The sequence below is a fragment of the Corylus avellana genome, chromosome ca11 (assembly GCF_901000735.1).
Source record: "Corylus avellana chromosome ca11, CavTom2PMs-1.0".
Lineage (NCBI taxonomy): Eukaryota > Viridiplantae > Streptophyta > Magnoliopsida > Fagales > Betulaceae > Corylus > Corylus avellana.
The window spans coordinates 8,127,568-8,145,368 of record NC_081551.1 but is presented as its reverse complement, the minus strand read 5'-3'; the positions used below and the strand labels follow the sequence as shown (position 1 = coordinate 8,145,368).

The window sequence follows — 17,801 nt, the reverse complement described above, 5'->3', positions numbered from 1 at the left end:
CATGTGGGTTGGTTTCTTCAGTGTTGTACATTTAAGTTTAACTTTGTAAGGGTGAGGGTGAGGGTATAAAGAGTATGGACGGGGTAAAAAATCACATGCAGATCACGTGGAGACGATTCCGTTTGAGGTTAACGATTAAATTTGACGGAGGGGTTCAAATTGACTGCAATTGAAAGTTCAAGGATCCAAATTGAGAGGTTTTGAAGTTTGGGGGACTTGTCAAATCGGGTGGTAATTCAGGGTCTAAACTGAAGTTACACATATTAAAAACTAAAGGGTTAAATACTTTATTAGTACATGGGTTTGCACATTTTTATTTTTTTCTACATGCGGTTCAAATCCTATAATAAATGGTATCTGACTTACGGGAAAAGACCAACTTAGTACTTCCGTTAGGTTCCGTTACACTCCGTCACACGTGTCACCACATAAAAATTCCACGTGTCCTAAAAATAATTAAAATAATAATAATTAAAAATAATAATAATAATTAAAAAACTAAACCCTAAAAAAAAACCCACCCCATTAACTTAATTTTTTCTTTTTTTTTTCTTAAGAGGCTGGCCTGGGGGTGGCCCAGGTCGCTCGGTCACCCCCAAGGCCTTTGAGGGCGGTTTCGATCACCCACTTTTTGGCCATTGAGGGTGGCCGAAACCACCCTCCGAGGCGGGTGGTTTCGCACACCTCATTAATTTTCAAATTTTTAGGACATGTGGCATTTCTATATATCGATATCTGTCATTTCTTTAGTTTGGGCTAACGGATCCTAACGGTGGTACTAAGTTAGTATTTTTCCATAGGTCAAATATCATTTGTGATAGGATTTAAACCCCATGTGGGAAAAAAAAAAAAATACAAATCTAGGTACTAATAAAGTATTTAACCCAAAACTAAAATTAATTACCTTAATAATATATAAAATTTTGCATTTATTTAGACTATTAGATAAACTGAATGACTCTAATTTTAAAATATGAGAATCCATATTTTAGAAAATACTAGAAATCTCAATCCGATAGCGTCCGCATGGCCTTACTTCCAATCAGATGGTCAATAAAGACACGTAGACACATAACCTATTGGTGGGTGCCGCCTATGAAGAAAGAAATAAGCAGACGATGCAAGCGATCTGTGTTCTACAGTGGACGTGTAGTATTCTCTGAAATGGTGAACAAAGGCTCTTCCCACAACAGGACTTCTTCTACTGCCAGATTTCTCCCAAGAAAACGATCCCCTTATGCCATCACACTATACATTATCTCTCTCTTTGCTTTCTCCATATTCATATTTCAGTTCTATACGAGGAGTATGTTGGAGGAAGATGAACAAAAATCACATTTTTCTGAAGAAATTCAGTCTAAGCAGGTACGGTGGTTTTTTAAACCTCTCTGTTTTGGTGGTTTTATAGACTTGGGTTTTACTTTCTGGTGGCGTAATTTGTTATGGGTAGCTGGGATTTGGCAGAATTTGAAGATTTTGCAGTTCGATGTTTGCATTTTCATTCTGGGGTTTGTGCTTTTGTTATATTTATATGGGATTGCTATTTTGAGGTTTTTTCATAAAATTGGTCTTTATGTAATTTATGTTTACTGGTTACAGAGAAGTCTATGGGGACTTGGATTTGCTTCTGTGATGGATCCAAATAGAAAATTGGGGAGCTTTTATTTTATGGAGACTTTATTTCTGAATTGCTGGTGGATTTTTAAAAGCACTCTTGAAACAGAATATAAAAGAAATGAACTAAGTGTTACATTTATGAGAGGAACATTGAAGCATTGTTGTTAGCTGTTTGATATGGTAAATTCAAGACATAATGAAACATTTCTGATAAGCATATTGTGTGTGATCCTCACTAGTATTATTCATTTTAGTTGGGAGCAGGAAGAAGAAGAATTTGTACAAAGGACTAGTCTTTGTAATAGACCAAAAGTAATGGGGATGTCTAGATCTTTTACATCTACTTTATGTCTTGGCATAGCATGTCTTTGCACCATCGTTAAGCGGGTGCTCTGGATCATTAGGATTTCTCTGACAATGTCAATGCGTTAACTACCCAAAATAGAACCAAAAAAAAAAACAACAACAGCTACAAAATTTAGCTGGAATACCCCAAGATGACCTATTGAGCTCTTCAATCATCATTATTGAGAGTTATTACCCGTTAGGGTAGGTAGAAACCAAACTTAAATGGTGAATATTAGGACTACATTGGCACAGCCACATCCAGAGTCACACATACTCACACAGAGAGTAGAATACAAATAAAAGAAAGCAACTGATGTTGCTGGAAGTATAGTCAGTGAGATAGATGGTGTGGGTGCTGCTGATTTCGTTTCAGGGTCTGTTGGTGTTGATAGTCAGTCAGAACCAGTTGGGTTTGAAGCAGACCCGAAGTCTGCTGAGTGGGCTATAGTTTTGAAAGGGGGATACTTAGCTCTTTACCGGTTTATGCTCCTTCTCCTGTCTTGTTCCTTTTCTGGGTTTGTAAGAAAGGTCAGTGTGAATGTTGATAAGGGGGTTAGGAACACCCTGCCTGCTTTGGATGGGTTGAATTTGGGTTTTGCATAAGGGATTAGCTAGCTTGATAGTGAATCGCTGCCAAGCCCAGATATGGATATTTCCAACAGGGAAGAGGCCATGGTATGCAGGCCTTTGAAGTCCTGTCCCCCTACTGTGTTTGGGAAGTTTGATAGCTCTGAGTTGGAGTCTTCAGATTGGGTTTTGCAAAGTGTGAAGGAAATTTATCGTGGAGTGGGGCTGTCATGTGAGGGTTATGAGGAGCCGTTTATAGCATTATTGACAACCATTGAGGCAAGTCACTTCCAAAAGGAATCAGCCTTCAACTCTAAATTGGTAAATAAAGGTAATTGGGAGTTAAAAAGATTGGCTTGCTCTATAAATTATGACTCTAAAGGTGGAAGTTCTAGCCGTGGAGGAGGTACGGGTAGGGGTTTCTCAGTTCTTAATGACGCCTAAGCTATTATCTTGGAACGTGAAAGCCTGTAAAACGAGCTTCTCTCGATCTCCTAGTAAACGCCGAAGGGTTAGGAATTTACTAAGAGAATGGAAGGCTGATTTGTTTGTTTTGAGGAAACAAAGATGGAGGATATGTCTTGTTGTGTTGTCCCGAGTTTGTGGGGTTGCCACCAAGTGGATTGGTGTTGTCTAAACTCTAGAGGAGCTTCCGGTGGGATTTTGCATATGTGGGATAGGAGGGTGGTAGAAAAAATTGACTTGTGTGGGGGAGTTTATTGTTGCTTGTTCTTTTAGAAATGTGGAAGATAATTTTTGCTTGGCCTTTTGTGGGCATTTATTGCCCTAATTCTGATAGGAATAGGAGGCTTCTCTGGGATGAATTGGCTGATTTGCTTAGCTGGTAGAATTTGCCTTGTGCCTAGGTGTCACGGGGTGGTTGTGGGACTCAACGCCTCTGTCTGTGAGAGAGACTAGAGAAGCCCTTAGCCTGCTATGATGGAGTTCTCTGAGTTCAGCTTCTTACTTGGTCGAATTCTCAAGATCTGCCTTCTTGGTATTGGATTGATAGATTTCTCGTCTTTCTGGATTGGGAAACCCAGTTTCCTAGATTGTCCTAGATGAGGCTTCATATGCTTTGCTCGAATCACTTTTGATCCTTATTGACTGCGAAGACTTTTAGGGGGTAAGAGGTACTTCAAATTTGAGAATATGTGGCTTAAATATGAGGGTTTTGTGGATAAGGTGGACGAGTGGTGGAATTCTTATCACTTTCAGGGATCTTCGAGTTTCATTTTGGTCTGCAAGCTTAAGGTTTTGAAATCTGATTTAAGAAGCTGGAATGAGGAGGTGTTCGGCACTATAGCTCTGGCAGAAAAAGATTCTTATGGAAGAGTTGTGAGGTCTTGATCTCGTTGAAGAAGAGAGGGCCTTATGTGAATAGGAGGGAGCGAGGAAGGCAAAAGTGATTTGGAGAGGTCCACCCTCATGGAGGAGGTGAGTTGGAGGCAAAATCTAAGGCCTTGTGGCTAAGGGAGAGGGACAAATGCAAGAAGCTTTTTCACTGGATGAGCAATTCTAGCCGAAGAAATAACTCCATTATCTTTGTTAGTTGATGGTATAGTTTCTGCCGACCAGGGTGAGATCAGTGACACTTGTAATTTTGTAATAATTTTTATTATGCGCAGTTCATTTGGTGGCCTAACTTGACGGCCTTTCTTTCAAATCTATTGGTGAGGTTGAAGCCAGTTGGTTGGAGAAAGAGTTTGAGGAAGAGGAGGTTTTGGGGGTGGTGAAAGCTAGGAACAGTGATAAGGCCCTGGGCCCTTAATGGTTACTTGTTGGCTTTCTTCCAAACTTGTTGGGATGTTTTAAAAGAAGACATTATGAATGTTTTCATGAATTCCATGCTAAAGGCAAGTTTGAAAGAAGCCTAAATGCTACGCTCATTGCTCTCATTCCAAAGATTCCAGAAGTTGTTGATCTCAAGGATTTTCGCGGATTAGTCTAATGAGTGGCATTTACAAAGTCATTGCCAAAGTTCCACCTAACAAATTGAAAATGGTTTTGGAGAAGATTATATCCAAGTCTCAAAGCACTTTCATCCGGGGAAGGCAGATTCTGGATCCTGTTTTCATTGCTAATGAATGCCTTGATAGCAGTATAAGATCTGGGGAGCCGAGCGTGCTATGCAAATTGGCTATAGAAAAAGCTTCCAATCACGTTAATTGGGAATTTTTTTTTATGGTACTTGCTGATGAAAAAGGAACAGCTTTGGGGGGAAATGGTGGTGCACATGGATAGCTCATTGTATCTCTTCTTGTGTTTCTTTGTTTTGGTGATGGACACTCCTATTTATTTTTTTAGTAGTTCTCATGGCTTGAGATAGGAGAACCCTTTGTCTATGTAATTGCTCGTCATTGTTAGAGGCATTGGATAAGATGATCTTTGTTGCAGTGAGTGGGTTAGTTCGGCGTTTCCGTGGGGACTGGGAATGATGGTGGAATTGATATCTCTCATCCTTGGTTGGGGATGATACCTTAATTGTTTGTGGGGCTGCCCCAAATCACCTCCACCTTTTCTGTATTTTGTTCTTATCTTTTGAAGCTATCTCGGGCTTGAGGATTAATTTGGCTAAATTAGAATTGGTTCCTGTTGGTAATATCAATAGTGGAGAAGTTTTGGCTAGGATTTTGGGTTGCAGGTCTCCTCTTTGCCTATGAAATGCCTAGGTCTTCCATTGGGTGCTTCTTTTAAAGCCAAATCTATCTAGGATGGCATTATTAAGAAGATTGATCGTCTTTTAGCTCGTTGGAAGCAGTTGTACTTGTCAAAAGGGGGTAGGATTTAGGGGTGTACAAGCGGTTGCGGTTATTGGCTAAATCCACTAACCACAACTGCCTAAGGCGGTTATTGGATTTTAATAATCATAATCGCTCCGCTTAGGCGGTTAGCGGTTATTCAAACCAATAACCGGTGGTTTTATAACCGTTTTTTTTTATATGGGCTTTTGGGCTTTTTGAGGTGTTTTGGGCCTTCATTGTGCGTATGTTTTTTGGCTTATTTTAAATAGTTTTGGGTCTAAGTGTTTCAAAAAACAATGAATATGATTAAACCCTATCCCTAACTCGTATTTAAAACGACACTGTTTTGGTGTTCAACACCAAAACGGCGTCATTTTAATGTTATATTTTTAATATAAAATATAAAATATATATTTATATTATTATATATAAGGGTAGGCGGTTAGCGGTTATTAATCGCTTTTCCCTACCCCTAAAACCGCTAACTGCCCCTCCCTAGGCAGTTAGCGGTTTTTATAACCGCCAATCAAAGCGGTTATGCGGTTAGTGGTTAGCGATTATAGGGCGGTTATAACCATCCCGTTTGTACACCCCTAGTAGGATTACCCTAATCAAAAGCACTTTATCTAACATGCCTACCTACTTCATGTCTTTATTTCCCATCCCAACTAGCGTCACCATCCAAATTGGGATGTTACATTGGGATTTCTTATGGGGAGGTATAGGCGATGAGGTTAAACTTCATTTGGGAAGTTGGTATAAGGTGTGTTCTTCGATTTCTAAGGGGGTTTGGGGGTTCGAAAATTGCTCATGTTTAACCGAGCTCTTATGGGTAAGTGGCTATGGCGTTATGCTTATGAGAGAGAGGCTTTGTGGATATTGGTAGTGAACCTTAAATATGGGAGTCGGTGGGTAGGTTTCTGGAAATTCATCAGGAGAGGCTGGGAGGAGTTTTCTAGATTTAATAGATTTGAGGTTGGGACAACTCAATATTAGTTTTGGCATGATACGTGGTTTGGGGAGTTTCCGGAGTCGTTTAGCATTAGTTGCTTAAGGGTTGCTTCCATGGTAGATCATCTTCAATTCCTTAATGGCTCTCCTTAGTGGAACTTTAATTTTGTAAGAGCGGCGCATGATTGGGAGTTTGAATTCTTTACTTCGTTCTTCAATTGGTTGTATTCCATTAGTTTGAAATAGAACGGTGTAGACAAGCTTTGTTGAAACCCTTCCAAGAAAGGGTTGTTTGATGTAAGATCATTTTATAATGTCTTAATCCCCATGACAACACTCATTTCCCTTGGAGATGTATTTGGCTGAGTAAGGCCCCTTTGAGAGTGGCTTTTTTTGCTCGGTTGGCTGGGTTAGGTAAGATCCTCACTTTGAATAATTTGAGAAAGCGGCATATCATTGTGGTAGATTGGTGTTGCTTGTGTTAAAAGAGTGGGGAAACAGTTGGTTCACCACTTGGCCCCCTTTTACTTCGTTGTGAAACAGCTAGTGCTTTATGGAACTCTATCTTCAGCTTGTTTGGTTCGGTTTAGCATGTGCCATGCCTCGTCGAGTGAGAGATTTCTTAGCTTGTTAGAGAGGGCAATTTGGTAGTCCTCAAAGCGAAGTTGTTTGGAGGATGATGTGAAGCTTCGAAAATAGTGAGAGGACGTTGGTGGAGGTAAAGGCCTTCTTTAATACCCTTTTCCTTTGGGTGGCTGCTTTTGATTGCTCTTATATTTCTAGTTTTCATGAATTTTTGTTCTCTTTTCTTTTTATGTTTAAGTGTTTCTCTTGTATATGTCATGTGTTCTTGGGTGCACCCTTTGGTTTTAGTGAATTTTGATTACTTATCAAAAAAATATAGGAACAAAGAGTTATTCTCATAAAGTGGATTAGGCCAAATTATTAAACTTATCAAGCCAATATCTAATTTTTCATTTCTTGAACAAAATAGATAATAATGTGATGCATTCTCCATAAACTTTAATAGGCATTCTAAATTTTACAAATCGGAGATAGGCTTTGTTGTATTCCACTAGGTGGGTCATGAGGGCGATAATAGGCTTTGTTGGACGCCCTAAAAAAGAAAACCTTTTGTGGTCAAATTCTTTTACAAGGTTTCTCCTAACGTTGACTCCTCTTTCTCTTGGAAGAGCATTTGGAGGATCAAGGATCTTTTGAGGTTAGGAAAATTCTCACTTTGGATAATCTCCGCAAGCGTCACATCATAGTGATAGATTGATGTTATATATGTAAAAATAGTGGGGAAACCACGGATCATCTTCTTTTTATTGTGATGTTGCGAGAGAGCTGTGAATTATAGTATTTCAGATGTTTGGGCTAGAGTGGGTTATGCCTAGACGGCTGGTGGATCTTTTGGTGTGTTGGAATAGAAGGGTCGGCCGGAATGATATCAATATTGTGGAAAACAATTCATACTTTTTTAATGTGGTGCATTTGGGGAGAAAGAAACGCTTGAAGCTTTGATGATCGAGGGAGAATGAGCTCGGATCTATGGACTTGTTTTCTCAAATCCTTATTTGAGTGGATCTCTACTACTGCCTTTCTCTTATGTTGATTTATGTTCTATTTTTTCTCGCTCTTGATTGCTAGGTGTTTGTTTTGTATACTTCTTGTGTATTTGAGTTACACCCCTTGCGTTTTTAATAAATTTCCTTACTTTCAAAAAAAATATTTACAAATCTATTTTGAAAGTAATTAAGGCTGTCCTTTAATTACAACACTGCAGATGCCCGAAGAACCACTTTGGGATGCTCCTTTTAGCTTTGGTTTACATCCATGTGTCAAGCCTACTTCTAAATATACAGGTTAGATTTAATTACGTGATATATATATATATATATATATATATATATATTTGATGAATAAAACTATAGTAAAAGAGCACTTATATTTCTTTTCTGTGGAAAATATGTGTTTTCTCCTCTTAAGCTTGCTCTCTTTACCATAGTTCTTAAACTTTTATTTAGTACTGTCAAGTTTATGGTAGGCTATGTTTGTCAATGTTTTTATTTTCTGTTTTTAGTCACTCAAAACAATACATTAACAAACAACTTAAAACACAAAATACCCCTTAAAATACAAAGCACTTTTTGTGAGTACGTATTCTTCCCTTGTTGTAAGAATATTTTGACAAAATATGTGCTTAACTTTTGCAAAGTAAGTAATTTTTATTTGAAAAAAAAAAATGATTAGGGTGGTGGTGTGGCCACCCCTGTCCTTGTCGGGGTTGCTGCGTGGCCACCTTTGTCCTGGTTAGAGGTTGCTGCCACCCTGATTTGTCAACCAGATAGCACGGCCACCCCCTCTCTTCCATTGAGGGTGGCCACACGGCTACTTCTTCTTCTTCTTTTTTTTTTTTCAATTTTTATTTATTTTATTATTTTTACAAGGCTTTACATCTATTTGGGTTTGTCAAAATAAGCAGGTGTACTTCATAGATAACATTTTCTCAAATATGGACCTCACTAGAATACACTTCTAAAAACAATACTTACATTTATGTCACATCAAAACACTTTTTCAAGCTAAAAATAAAAAACACTCCCCAAAATAAGAAGTTAGCATAGATAACCTAGTTTTTTGCCTTATACCATACCATATCCTTGTTTTGATACTTCAAGTTCTTCAATCACTCTGCATAACTCTGTCTCTCTCTCTCTGTTAATTTTGTTTATTTGTGTCAGCTGCCCAACTATCAGAGCACTATATTACTGTGCGAAGTAATGGAGGATTAAATCAGATGCGAACTGGTGTAAGTTACTGACCATCAAGTATCCTGCACTGTTGGCTATTGACTATGTTATTTGTTTTATGTCTTTTCGCTGTTGTCTGACCATACAATTTTTGTTGACATCCTCATGCTTAACATATCGACCTTATAAATCTAGAATTTGGTTCATGATGCGTTTATTGCAGAGTTCAAGCATAATAAACTTCTGTCCTACTGTAAAATGCTTGAGTAATCGGTGGTCAAGTAAGCATAAGCAAATTCCGTACTCCTCTAAGGAAAAGTGTTCTTACATTTGTTAATTGAAGGACAATATAAAGGAATGAAACACATTATCGGAAGTGAAATGAACCCTTGTGAATTGCACATTTGTTGTATTAATTTTTTTATTAGTAATCGAAATATCCTTAAAAGCGTAAGACGCCCCCAGTACACAAGAAGTATACCAAAAAAAAAAAAAAAATTCTAGCTAAGAGTAAAAAGAATAAGAAAATTATAATAACTAATCACCGAAAGAGAAACAAAAGCAGTTGTCCAAAGATACAGAGTATTGAAGAATAAAGACTTAATCTCTTACAAAAGTTCTCACATGGTCCTCAAAACTTTTGTTGTTCATCTTCCTCCATAGACACCTTAAAAAGGCACACATACATCATTTTTCATACAACAGGACTTTGAGTGCTCCGGTAGCCCACCAACAAGCTTACAAGTCAACTACTTGTCTAGACATAATCTAAGATAGCCCATCGACTGAAGAATGCATTCCAAATGGCACCGGCCACCTCACAATGGAGAAGAAGATTGTTCATGAACTACCTATTCCTTTTACACATGCAACACTTATTGACCACAATCACATGCTGTTTCTTGAGATTATCCATGGTAAGTATTTTCTTTAGGGCTGCTAATCAAGCAAAAAAGGCCGCCCTTAAAGGAAACTTAGTTCGCTAAACACTCTTCCATGAGAAATGAAAACCATTGTTACATTCCATGATATTGTAGAAGGATTTAACAGCAAACAAGCGTCTTTTAGAGGGAATCCATCACAACTTGTCTTTACCTTCCCGTCTCACTCTAACAAAATAATACCCTGTAGAACAAGGCAAAGGCATCCACCTCCTAATCATGAGCCGTTCTAGCAAAGCTTATGTTCCACTAAATAGAACCATCAAAAAGCTCCAAGAGAGCTACAATAGAAGCATCCTTTATGCAAGCAATACCATATAAACATAGAAATGCTTCCTTAAGGGCCCTATCCTCACACTATAGGTCATGCCATAATCTAACCTTGATGCCATCTCCTATCTCGAATATGGTATGACTATAAAACTTTTCCCAATCCATCCTAATATCCTTCTGTAACCCGGCCCCATACGCCCAAAGAAGCTCACTAAAACACCACTCGCCCCATGATTTTCCAAATTTAGAGTCCACCACCACTCTCAACTAAGCCTCTCTCTCAAGCCTAATGCCAAAGCTATTTTCTTAAGAGAACATGATTGAACATCAATTAGTTTTGAACCATTAACCCTCATTCAAAGATTTGCGAACAAACGTTAGCTCAACTTACCAAGTGATATTTGAACTCTTTGTCTAGCCCGCCCCATAAGAAATCATGTTGAAGCTTCTCAATACAGTAAGCGACACTTGCAAGGAGAGGAAAGAGGGACAAAAGTATGATGATAAACTTGAAAGTGTGCTCTTGTTAAGGATAACCCTATCACCTTTAGACAAATACATCATTTTTTAGCTAGCCGAATGACGCTCTATCTTTTCAATGACATCGTCCCAAATATGCTTGGCCTTATAGGAGGATCTCAATGGTAGGCCAAGATACTTCAAAGATAGATAAGAAACCCCACAACCCAAAATACCAGCCAACCCATCCACATTATCAACATTTCCCTCATTGCAATAAGCCAAGTTTACCTCCAAGCCTGAAACATCTTCAAAACATAAGAATAAATATCGCAGATGACGTTGATGATATGGGTCAGCCCCACAGAAGATCAAAGTATCATCTAGGATTTTTCTATGCTAAACAAATTTGAGAGAATTGCATAACAAATTTGTGCATTAGATCGTGCATGTTGTGCTGAAACACCTTCAGGGGTTAGCTTCGTCTGTTGAATTCCTGTGTACTTGTGTCTTTTCTCCACGTTATCTCTTTTATAATAATTTTAGAAACAAGATGATATGATAATTTAAAAGAGGGGAGAGAGAGAGAGAGAGAGAGAGAGAGAGAGCCCGTGTTACATTTCATTATCTTGTTCTGCCCCTATTTCTATTTGAAAATTTTTATTGTGTTGGTTGGGACTTAATTGAAAATAGTTTCTCCAAAATTTTCACGTATACATGTGTTTGCTTAGATTTTGCTGAACAATCATCCTGAATGGGTCCATAGTTGTGGCCATAATCATAAATGATATAACATACCTGCATATGTGCCCATCTGAATTCTAAAATCTTTACCATCATTGCTGTCTCCAACTTTCTTAATGGCATCATTTACTTCGATGGATTTGTGACCTCAAAAGCTAAGTGAGCCATTTTATTGGTAATAAAACAATATTGCAACCCTAAGAGACATGGAGCCTGGGTTCATCCAATTTCACATTTGAGGTCTGGAATATTTGAAATTAACTTATGATTGATCTATATGGATTCTTTTAATGCATTACTGGTGTCAGTTATGCGAGTGGTTTGTCTTAGGTCAACCCAACTTTTGCTTCATATTTTTTCAATCAAAATTCAGTAACCATTCTTTTGTCCTGAAGATATCTGACATGGTGGCTGTTGCTCACATCATGAATGCAACTCTAGTCATTCCTCAACTAGATAAGCGATCATTCTGGCAAGACTCTAGGTAATCCCGAGTATTATTTTCCCAATTCCAGCATTTTCCGAGTACTGTACTTCCTGATTTTTCTATTTTCCTTTCTTACACGTTCTTTTGTTTCATCACGTATCCCTATGCCAGTACGTTTTCAGATGTATTTGATGAACTTCATTTCATTGAAACCTTGAAAGGAGACATCAGGATTTTGAAGGAGCTCCCAAAGAATTTAGAAACTGTTCCTCGGGCCCGGAAGCACTTCACTTCCTGGTCCGGTGTGGGTTACTATGAAGAGCTGACACACTTATGGAAGGATTATCTGGTATGTGAAACATATTGTACTTGGATTTAAGTTTTGTAGCCAAACTCTGGTCCGGGACTGAGGAACTTACTTTACTGTAAGGTTCCTGCAGCTGAGCTTGGTATGACTGATTATTATTGCTGAGTTGTATTGCATATCTCGAAAAATCTGAAGCATAACAGCCGTGAAAGTACCATCTCTTGAGTTTATATTTCTATGGGCATTTTGACATATGCACTATGCAGAAATGGAAAAACATCATTCTTTACAATGGAGTCATTACCATATGAAGGGCGGATAATAAGATTTCTTTTCCAAATGGGTAAATAATGGTGAAGTAAATTTCAAAGCTGGATTTTCTAATCCAAAGATGATCCTTTCTTATAACAGATAACACAATTTAGATACAATGATAAACCAAATCACTTATGTTCTAAATGTCATGTAAGATGAAGTTGAATTTCATTTATCCTTTTTTAAAATTATTATTATTTGTCTAGAGCTGCCTAAATCTAGTAAGTTTTCAGTTGGCAACTTTGTGAAGGTGCATGTCTCGTTAGATTACTTTCTGAAGATAATTGGGTTACGTTTGTTGAGTTTAATATAATAAACGAATATTATACCTAAAAAAGTTCGGACTGTCAGTTTTAGGGGTTTGTTTGATAAGTTTTCCTGAACTCGAGGATGCTTAATGAGCATTTTGTGCAGGTAATTCATGTTGCAAAATCGGATTCACGACTTGCAAACAATAATCTGCCTCTTGATATCCAGAGGTTGAGATGCCGTGCTTTATATCATGCACTCCGCTTCTCTCCCCCAATTGAGAGCCTAGGAAAGGTTTGACTTGCTGAATCTTATGTGCCTTTTCTGTGACCGTGATCCAGGTTTTATGTATAGCTTGTTGGCATGAAGTCCTGGTCTAGTAACTGTGAGACTGTTACTGAAAATTCTGAGATTCTAGATTGGATGGCTCAATTTTTGAAATGGTTGCAACATTTTTAAGATCGTGCAACATTTTGAAACCTTATAACAAATACATATGTTGCATTGGCAGCGAACATGATCCTAGGTTTATTTTTCCTTTCAGTATTGATTCATTTAAGAGGTCTACTTTGGGGCTTCCTGTTAAATTAGGTTCTGAACATGCATGATGGTGACAGCGCAGAAGCTGGTGGAGCGGCTGAGAACACGAGGAAGGAGATATATTGCTCTTCATCTGAGATATGAGAAAGACATGCTGTCTTTTACTGGTTGTTCTTATGGCCTGACTGATATGGAATCTGAAGAGCTGAGAACTATGAGGTGAGAAATTGTGTGTGTGTGTGTGTGCACACTTGCACCTAACCTTACATGTCAGATACATATGTGAGAAGATGACAACCTTCCAATCTCTTTGTTATGTATCACTTTGTAGTTCCACTCAAAGAGTGTTAATCTAAGAGGTAAATGAGATGAATGTATTTCACCTCTGCATCATCTCTATGCCTTTTAGGTTTTAAATTTCAGTTGTGTCAAATATTTTTCTTATATAATAAATGTAACTAGAAAGAATTTCAAAATTTTGCTGTTTGTTCCGAACGTTGATAAAATAGTAGAAAATTATTGGAGTTACTAAAAAAAAAAATTATGTGTCAAAGTTTCTGATATTGTCGTCCAGAGACTGAAGGATCGCCCATAGTGAGGTTGTAGGATATCCCTACCATCTGATATTGAAGGAAGCATCTCTTAAGTGGGTCTCAGCTAGCTTGTCTATACCAGAGGGGAGGATTTTAGAGAAGTGAGAGGGGTTTACCTTCCATTGTATAAATATAGGCCCAACAGTTCCCCAACGAACCCCTGCCAAAAAATTGAAGTATTCCTCAAGGGTGGTTTTTTATACTGGTGATGTTTCATTTTGTCAGTAGCTTACTTTTGTCATATGATTCTTGTTTCTAGGGAGACCACAAACCATTGGAGGGTCAAAGAGATAAACTCAACAGAGCAGCGAATAGGAGGCTTTTGTCCACTAACTCCCAAGGAGGTTGGGATATTTCTTCGTGCTCTCGGTTATCCTCCATCAACATTAATTTATATTGCCGCTGGAGAAATTTATGGTGGTAATACTCGCCTTTTGGAGCTTATGTCCCGCTTCCCAAACATAGTTCTCAAGGTATGAATAATTTTTTATTTTGATTGCTTAGAAAATTAGTTTCACCAAAATGATGAAGTGGTTTTTGGATTGGTGACAGGAAACACTTGCAACCCAGGAAGAATTGAAAGCATTCGCTAGTCATGCATCTCAAGCTGCAGCACTTGATTACATTATCTCTGTGGAGAGTAATGTGTTCGTCCCATCATATTCTGGTAATATGGCAAGATCTGTTGAGGGGCACCGCAGATATTTAGGCCACCGCAAGACTGTCACCCCTGACAGGTAGTAATCAGTCAAAGAAACTATCCTAGGGAGTTGTCTAGGTACTGTTTGGAACTGAAACATCAGCGAGGCAAAGATAATCTCTTGCTTTCTGTTAGGATGTGAGCCCCATGCCATTTAATGACATCAAATCCTATGTAAACATCTTCCCAAGTGCCCTTGTTTTCTTCATTGAGGTCTAACCTTCATGTTGCTATATGCCTTTAAGCCTCTTATGAATTCCCTTAATCCTGTATATAAGCATAAGAAATGGTATTTAGTTAGGTTGTTTTTCTTTCCAACCATTACTGTTGGTACTATGCAGACACCTTACAAATTTTTTTTTACTTGCATAAAAACTTATTCTTTAAACAGGTCATTTATTTCCTTGGGTTCTGCTTGTTTCATGGATCGAGTTAGTTGTCTTGCTACAAGCCAATGTCACATCTCATGGTGGCACCCAGACCTTATTTCATTAGGAATTTTTTTTTTCCTTGCTCTATCATCTCAACTATAAATTTGGACAATTTTGACACTTCTTGACTAGCTTGATTAGAAACAGATTCTGAGGTGGTAATTATTTGAAGCCATGATGCAAATTTTCATTACTACAAACTATACCTTTGAAAATTATAGAGGTGCATTAGTTTTTCTTTTCTTTTTTCCTTAAGCATGATGTTACCCTTTTGGAGTACAATGATTTCCATGGATCTCATGTTCCTTCTTTCATCTACTTTCTATCTTCAGGAAAGGACTTGTCAAACTTTTTGATAAGCTGGAAACTGGAGAGCTTAAAGAAGGATCCTCATTGTCATTTCATGTACGCCAGATGCATGAGAACAGGTAATATAACCAATATTAATGTTATGAATCTATAAAGGGGTGGCAAGTTGGCAACCACACAGAATTAAATGTCCCCAATCTGTTTTTCATTACAGTTGAACAGAAGGCAGTTTTGTGAAATGGTGTTCATTATCACTAACAGCAACAAATTAAAATTTTTCTCTAATTACAAATTTGCTTAATGAAATGACCTAGTATAAAACAAGATTTTAGATGCTTATGCAGAAACAGAGAACTTATTTTTTTCCCAAAATTGCAGGCAAGGAGCTCCAAGGAAAAGGAGAGGCCCGCAGCTGGGAATTAAAGGCCGAGCACGTTTGAGGACCGAAGAATCCTTTTATGAAAATCCATACCCTGAATGTATATGTAGTTCAAAAAGGCAACATGAAATGACATAAAGCCATGACAGTGCTAATGTTTGGTGTTTTCTTCATTTTGAGACTGAGGTACCCCTTGATTATTGTGATTTCATATAAATGAAAAGCTCTGGTAATTGGCTAAAATCTACAGTTGCATTCTTTTTATTTTTTATTTTTTTATTGCTATCTCATTTCTGTTTTATTCTGTTTGTGTGCCTAAATCAACTTGACCATTTCCAAGAGCCAAACACCTACTAGAAAGTAAAAAGCATGAAAACTCAGTGGGGTGGAGTGGGGATAATGGCCCTCACTTGCTTTGTGAACCCCTCCTGCTTATTGCAATCCCATATTTTGAACTAAATATAGGAGTATGGTTATGTTCTTATCAAACTATCGATGTTATTTAATATATATTCTAACGTGTTACTTCAATCACAAGCCAGGGGTGCTGCCATGAAGGAGTATCAAAGTCAAAAGTTAGAAAACACCAAAGCAGTACATGCTTATAGTTCCAAAAATAATCACCGTAAGCCAAGGTGCCAAGCTAACATGATTTTTGGATCGGAGAATACCCAGTTAAGGGCTTGAATTTCTCTACAGAAATCCATGACCAGAAAGAAGACACGTCACTCTCTTAATTAAACATAAAAAACAAAATGGAAACCTGCACTCGATGATTTTCCGTTAGAGAAACTTTGGAGATATGGTTCCCTTCAAATCTTCCATCCCCACATCTGCAAAGAAAAAGTTACCTCCTCTCCTTTGTATTCGGATCCTCACCAACCCACGTCTACGAGAAGAGAAGCTTGACTATGATTCGACAATGGTGGCAAAGGCGGGAAGAAAAAGCTGCAGGGACTGATTCGGGAGTTAAAAATTCTGGTTGTTCTTTTGTTTTTTGTTTTTTTCCCTTTCATAGTTCATGGGTTTTAATTTTTTTTAATTTAGAAATCATTGTATTCATTTTGTTTATTTTCTCCTCTATTTGGTGCGGGATCCGAATCCTCTTTTCAAATTTGAGCCTACAATAATTTTTTTTTTCCTGGGTTCTTATTTTTTGACTTTCAGAGTTCATGGGTCTCGTAGAAGATCAGCTGTGAAACAGCGATTTCCCCTTTCCACTGGGTTCTAATTTTCTCCTCATTTCAAAATCATTGTGTGATTTTGTTTATTTTCTCGTCTTTTTGGTGCTGAATTTTTCAATTGTTTTTTTAAGGCGACAATTTTTTTTTCTGGGTTCTTCATTTTAGGACTTTTGTAATTCATGGGTCATTCTAATTTTCTCCTTATTTCGGAATCCTTGTGTTGCTTTTGGTTATTTTTTCCTCTGTATGGTAGTGGTGAAACTTTTATTTTTTGGGTTCTTCTATTTTGTTGTGGTTAATAGAATGAATGGAAATATTGTTGTTTTGTATTAAAAGATATATTTCCTTATCACATATACATGATAAATACAAAGATGATTTGAATTTGATTTTTCCTTTTAGATTGGAGAATTGTGCTGTCTGCCATTCCTTTGTTTGGTAGTTGTTTGGAATAGATTCAATCATTCTATTTTTATTGTAGCTTTCCTTTTCTACTGTGTTTTATAGAGAGGGGAGGCTATCTTACAGATTTATTTTCCTTTGGATTTTGAAGAAGTAATCTATAAAATACTCGTTTCACAGTGAAAAGAAAAATTCCTTCCAGAGTTGTAGCTATTGTTGAGCTGGATCATGTACCCAAACAGACGATGGCTATTATTGTGGCTATGGTAATAGAAACCCAAACCGATTGGTGGTGAGGAATTACAAACCAATTCAAATACTTGTTCATTCCAATATTTGATCAACACATCTCACATCATGAATTTTATATCTTAAGCAAATACCGTGAAGCAATATCTAAAGCAAGGTTTTTCCCTTTTTGACAAATCTGAAGCAAAGTACATATCTAAAGCTAATGCCATGAAACTAAATGAATTTTATATCTTAAGCAAAAATTGTAATCCAAAAATCACTACAAAATAAAAATATTGTCATCTTAAATTCAAGAGCCAAATATAAGGTAATC

The 17,801-nt window shown here is 37.5% G+C and overlaps 1 protein-coding gene across 3 annotated transcripts; it reads left to right on the top strand.

Annotated features, from left to right (window-relative positions):
• The first annotated feature begins 1,096 nt into the window (after window positions 1–1,096).
• LOC132166091 (O-fucosyltransferase 38) lies at window positions 1,097–15,887 on the top strand. Of its 3 annotated transcripts, none has more exons than XM_059576847.1 (11): window positions 1,097–1,365; window positions 8,017–8,095; window positions 8,975–9,042; window positions 11,796–11,884; window positions 11,999–12,176; window positions 12,864–12,992; window positions 13,321–13,457; window positions 14,091–14,304; window positions 14,384–14,568; window positions 15,295–15,390; window positions 15,650–15,887. In XM_059576847.1, the coding sequence occupies exons 1-11, from the start codon at window positions 1,165–1,167 to the stop codon at window positions 15,786–15,788; spliced, it is 1,515 nt and encodes a 504-aa protein (XP_059432830.1). In that variant the 5' UTR covers window positions 1,097–1,164; the 3' UTR covers window positions 15,789–15,887. The 3 variants fall into 3 exon arrangements, with proteins under 3 accessions (XP_059432830.1, XP_059432832.1, XP_059432831.1); XM_059576848.1 differs by lacking the exon at window positions 1,097–1,365 and adding an exon at window positions 6,721–6,945; XM_059576849.1 differs by lacking the exon at window positions 15,650–15,887 and having other exon boundaries at window positions 14,384–14,609; window positions 15,295–15,374.
• The last annotated feature ends 1,914 nt before the right edge of the window (window positions 15,888–17,801 follow it).

Bases quoted from the DNA above. Each gene is read 5' to 3' on its own strand.
- LOC132166091 (XM_059576847.1), top strand. From the start codon at position 1,165: ATGGTGAACAAAGGCTCTTCCCACAACAGGACTTCTTCTACTGCCAGA. The intron at 1,366-8,016 runs GTACGGTGGTTT...ACAACACTGCAG, and splicing joins AAGAAATTCAGTCTAAGCAG to ATGCCCGAAGAACCACTTTG. The intron at 13,458-14,090 runs GTGAGAAATTGT...TCTTGTTTCTAG, and splicing joins GAAGAGCTGAGAACTATGAG to GGAGACCACAAACCATTGGA.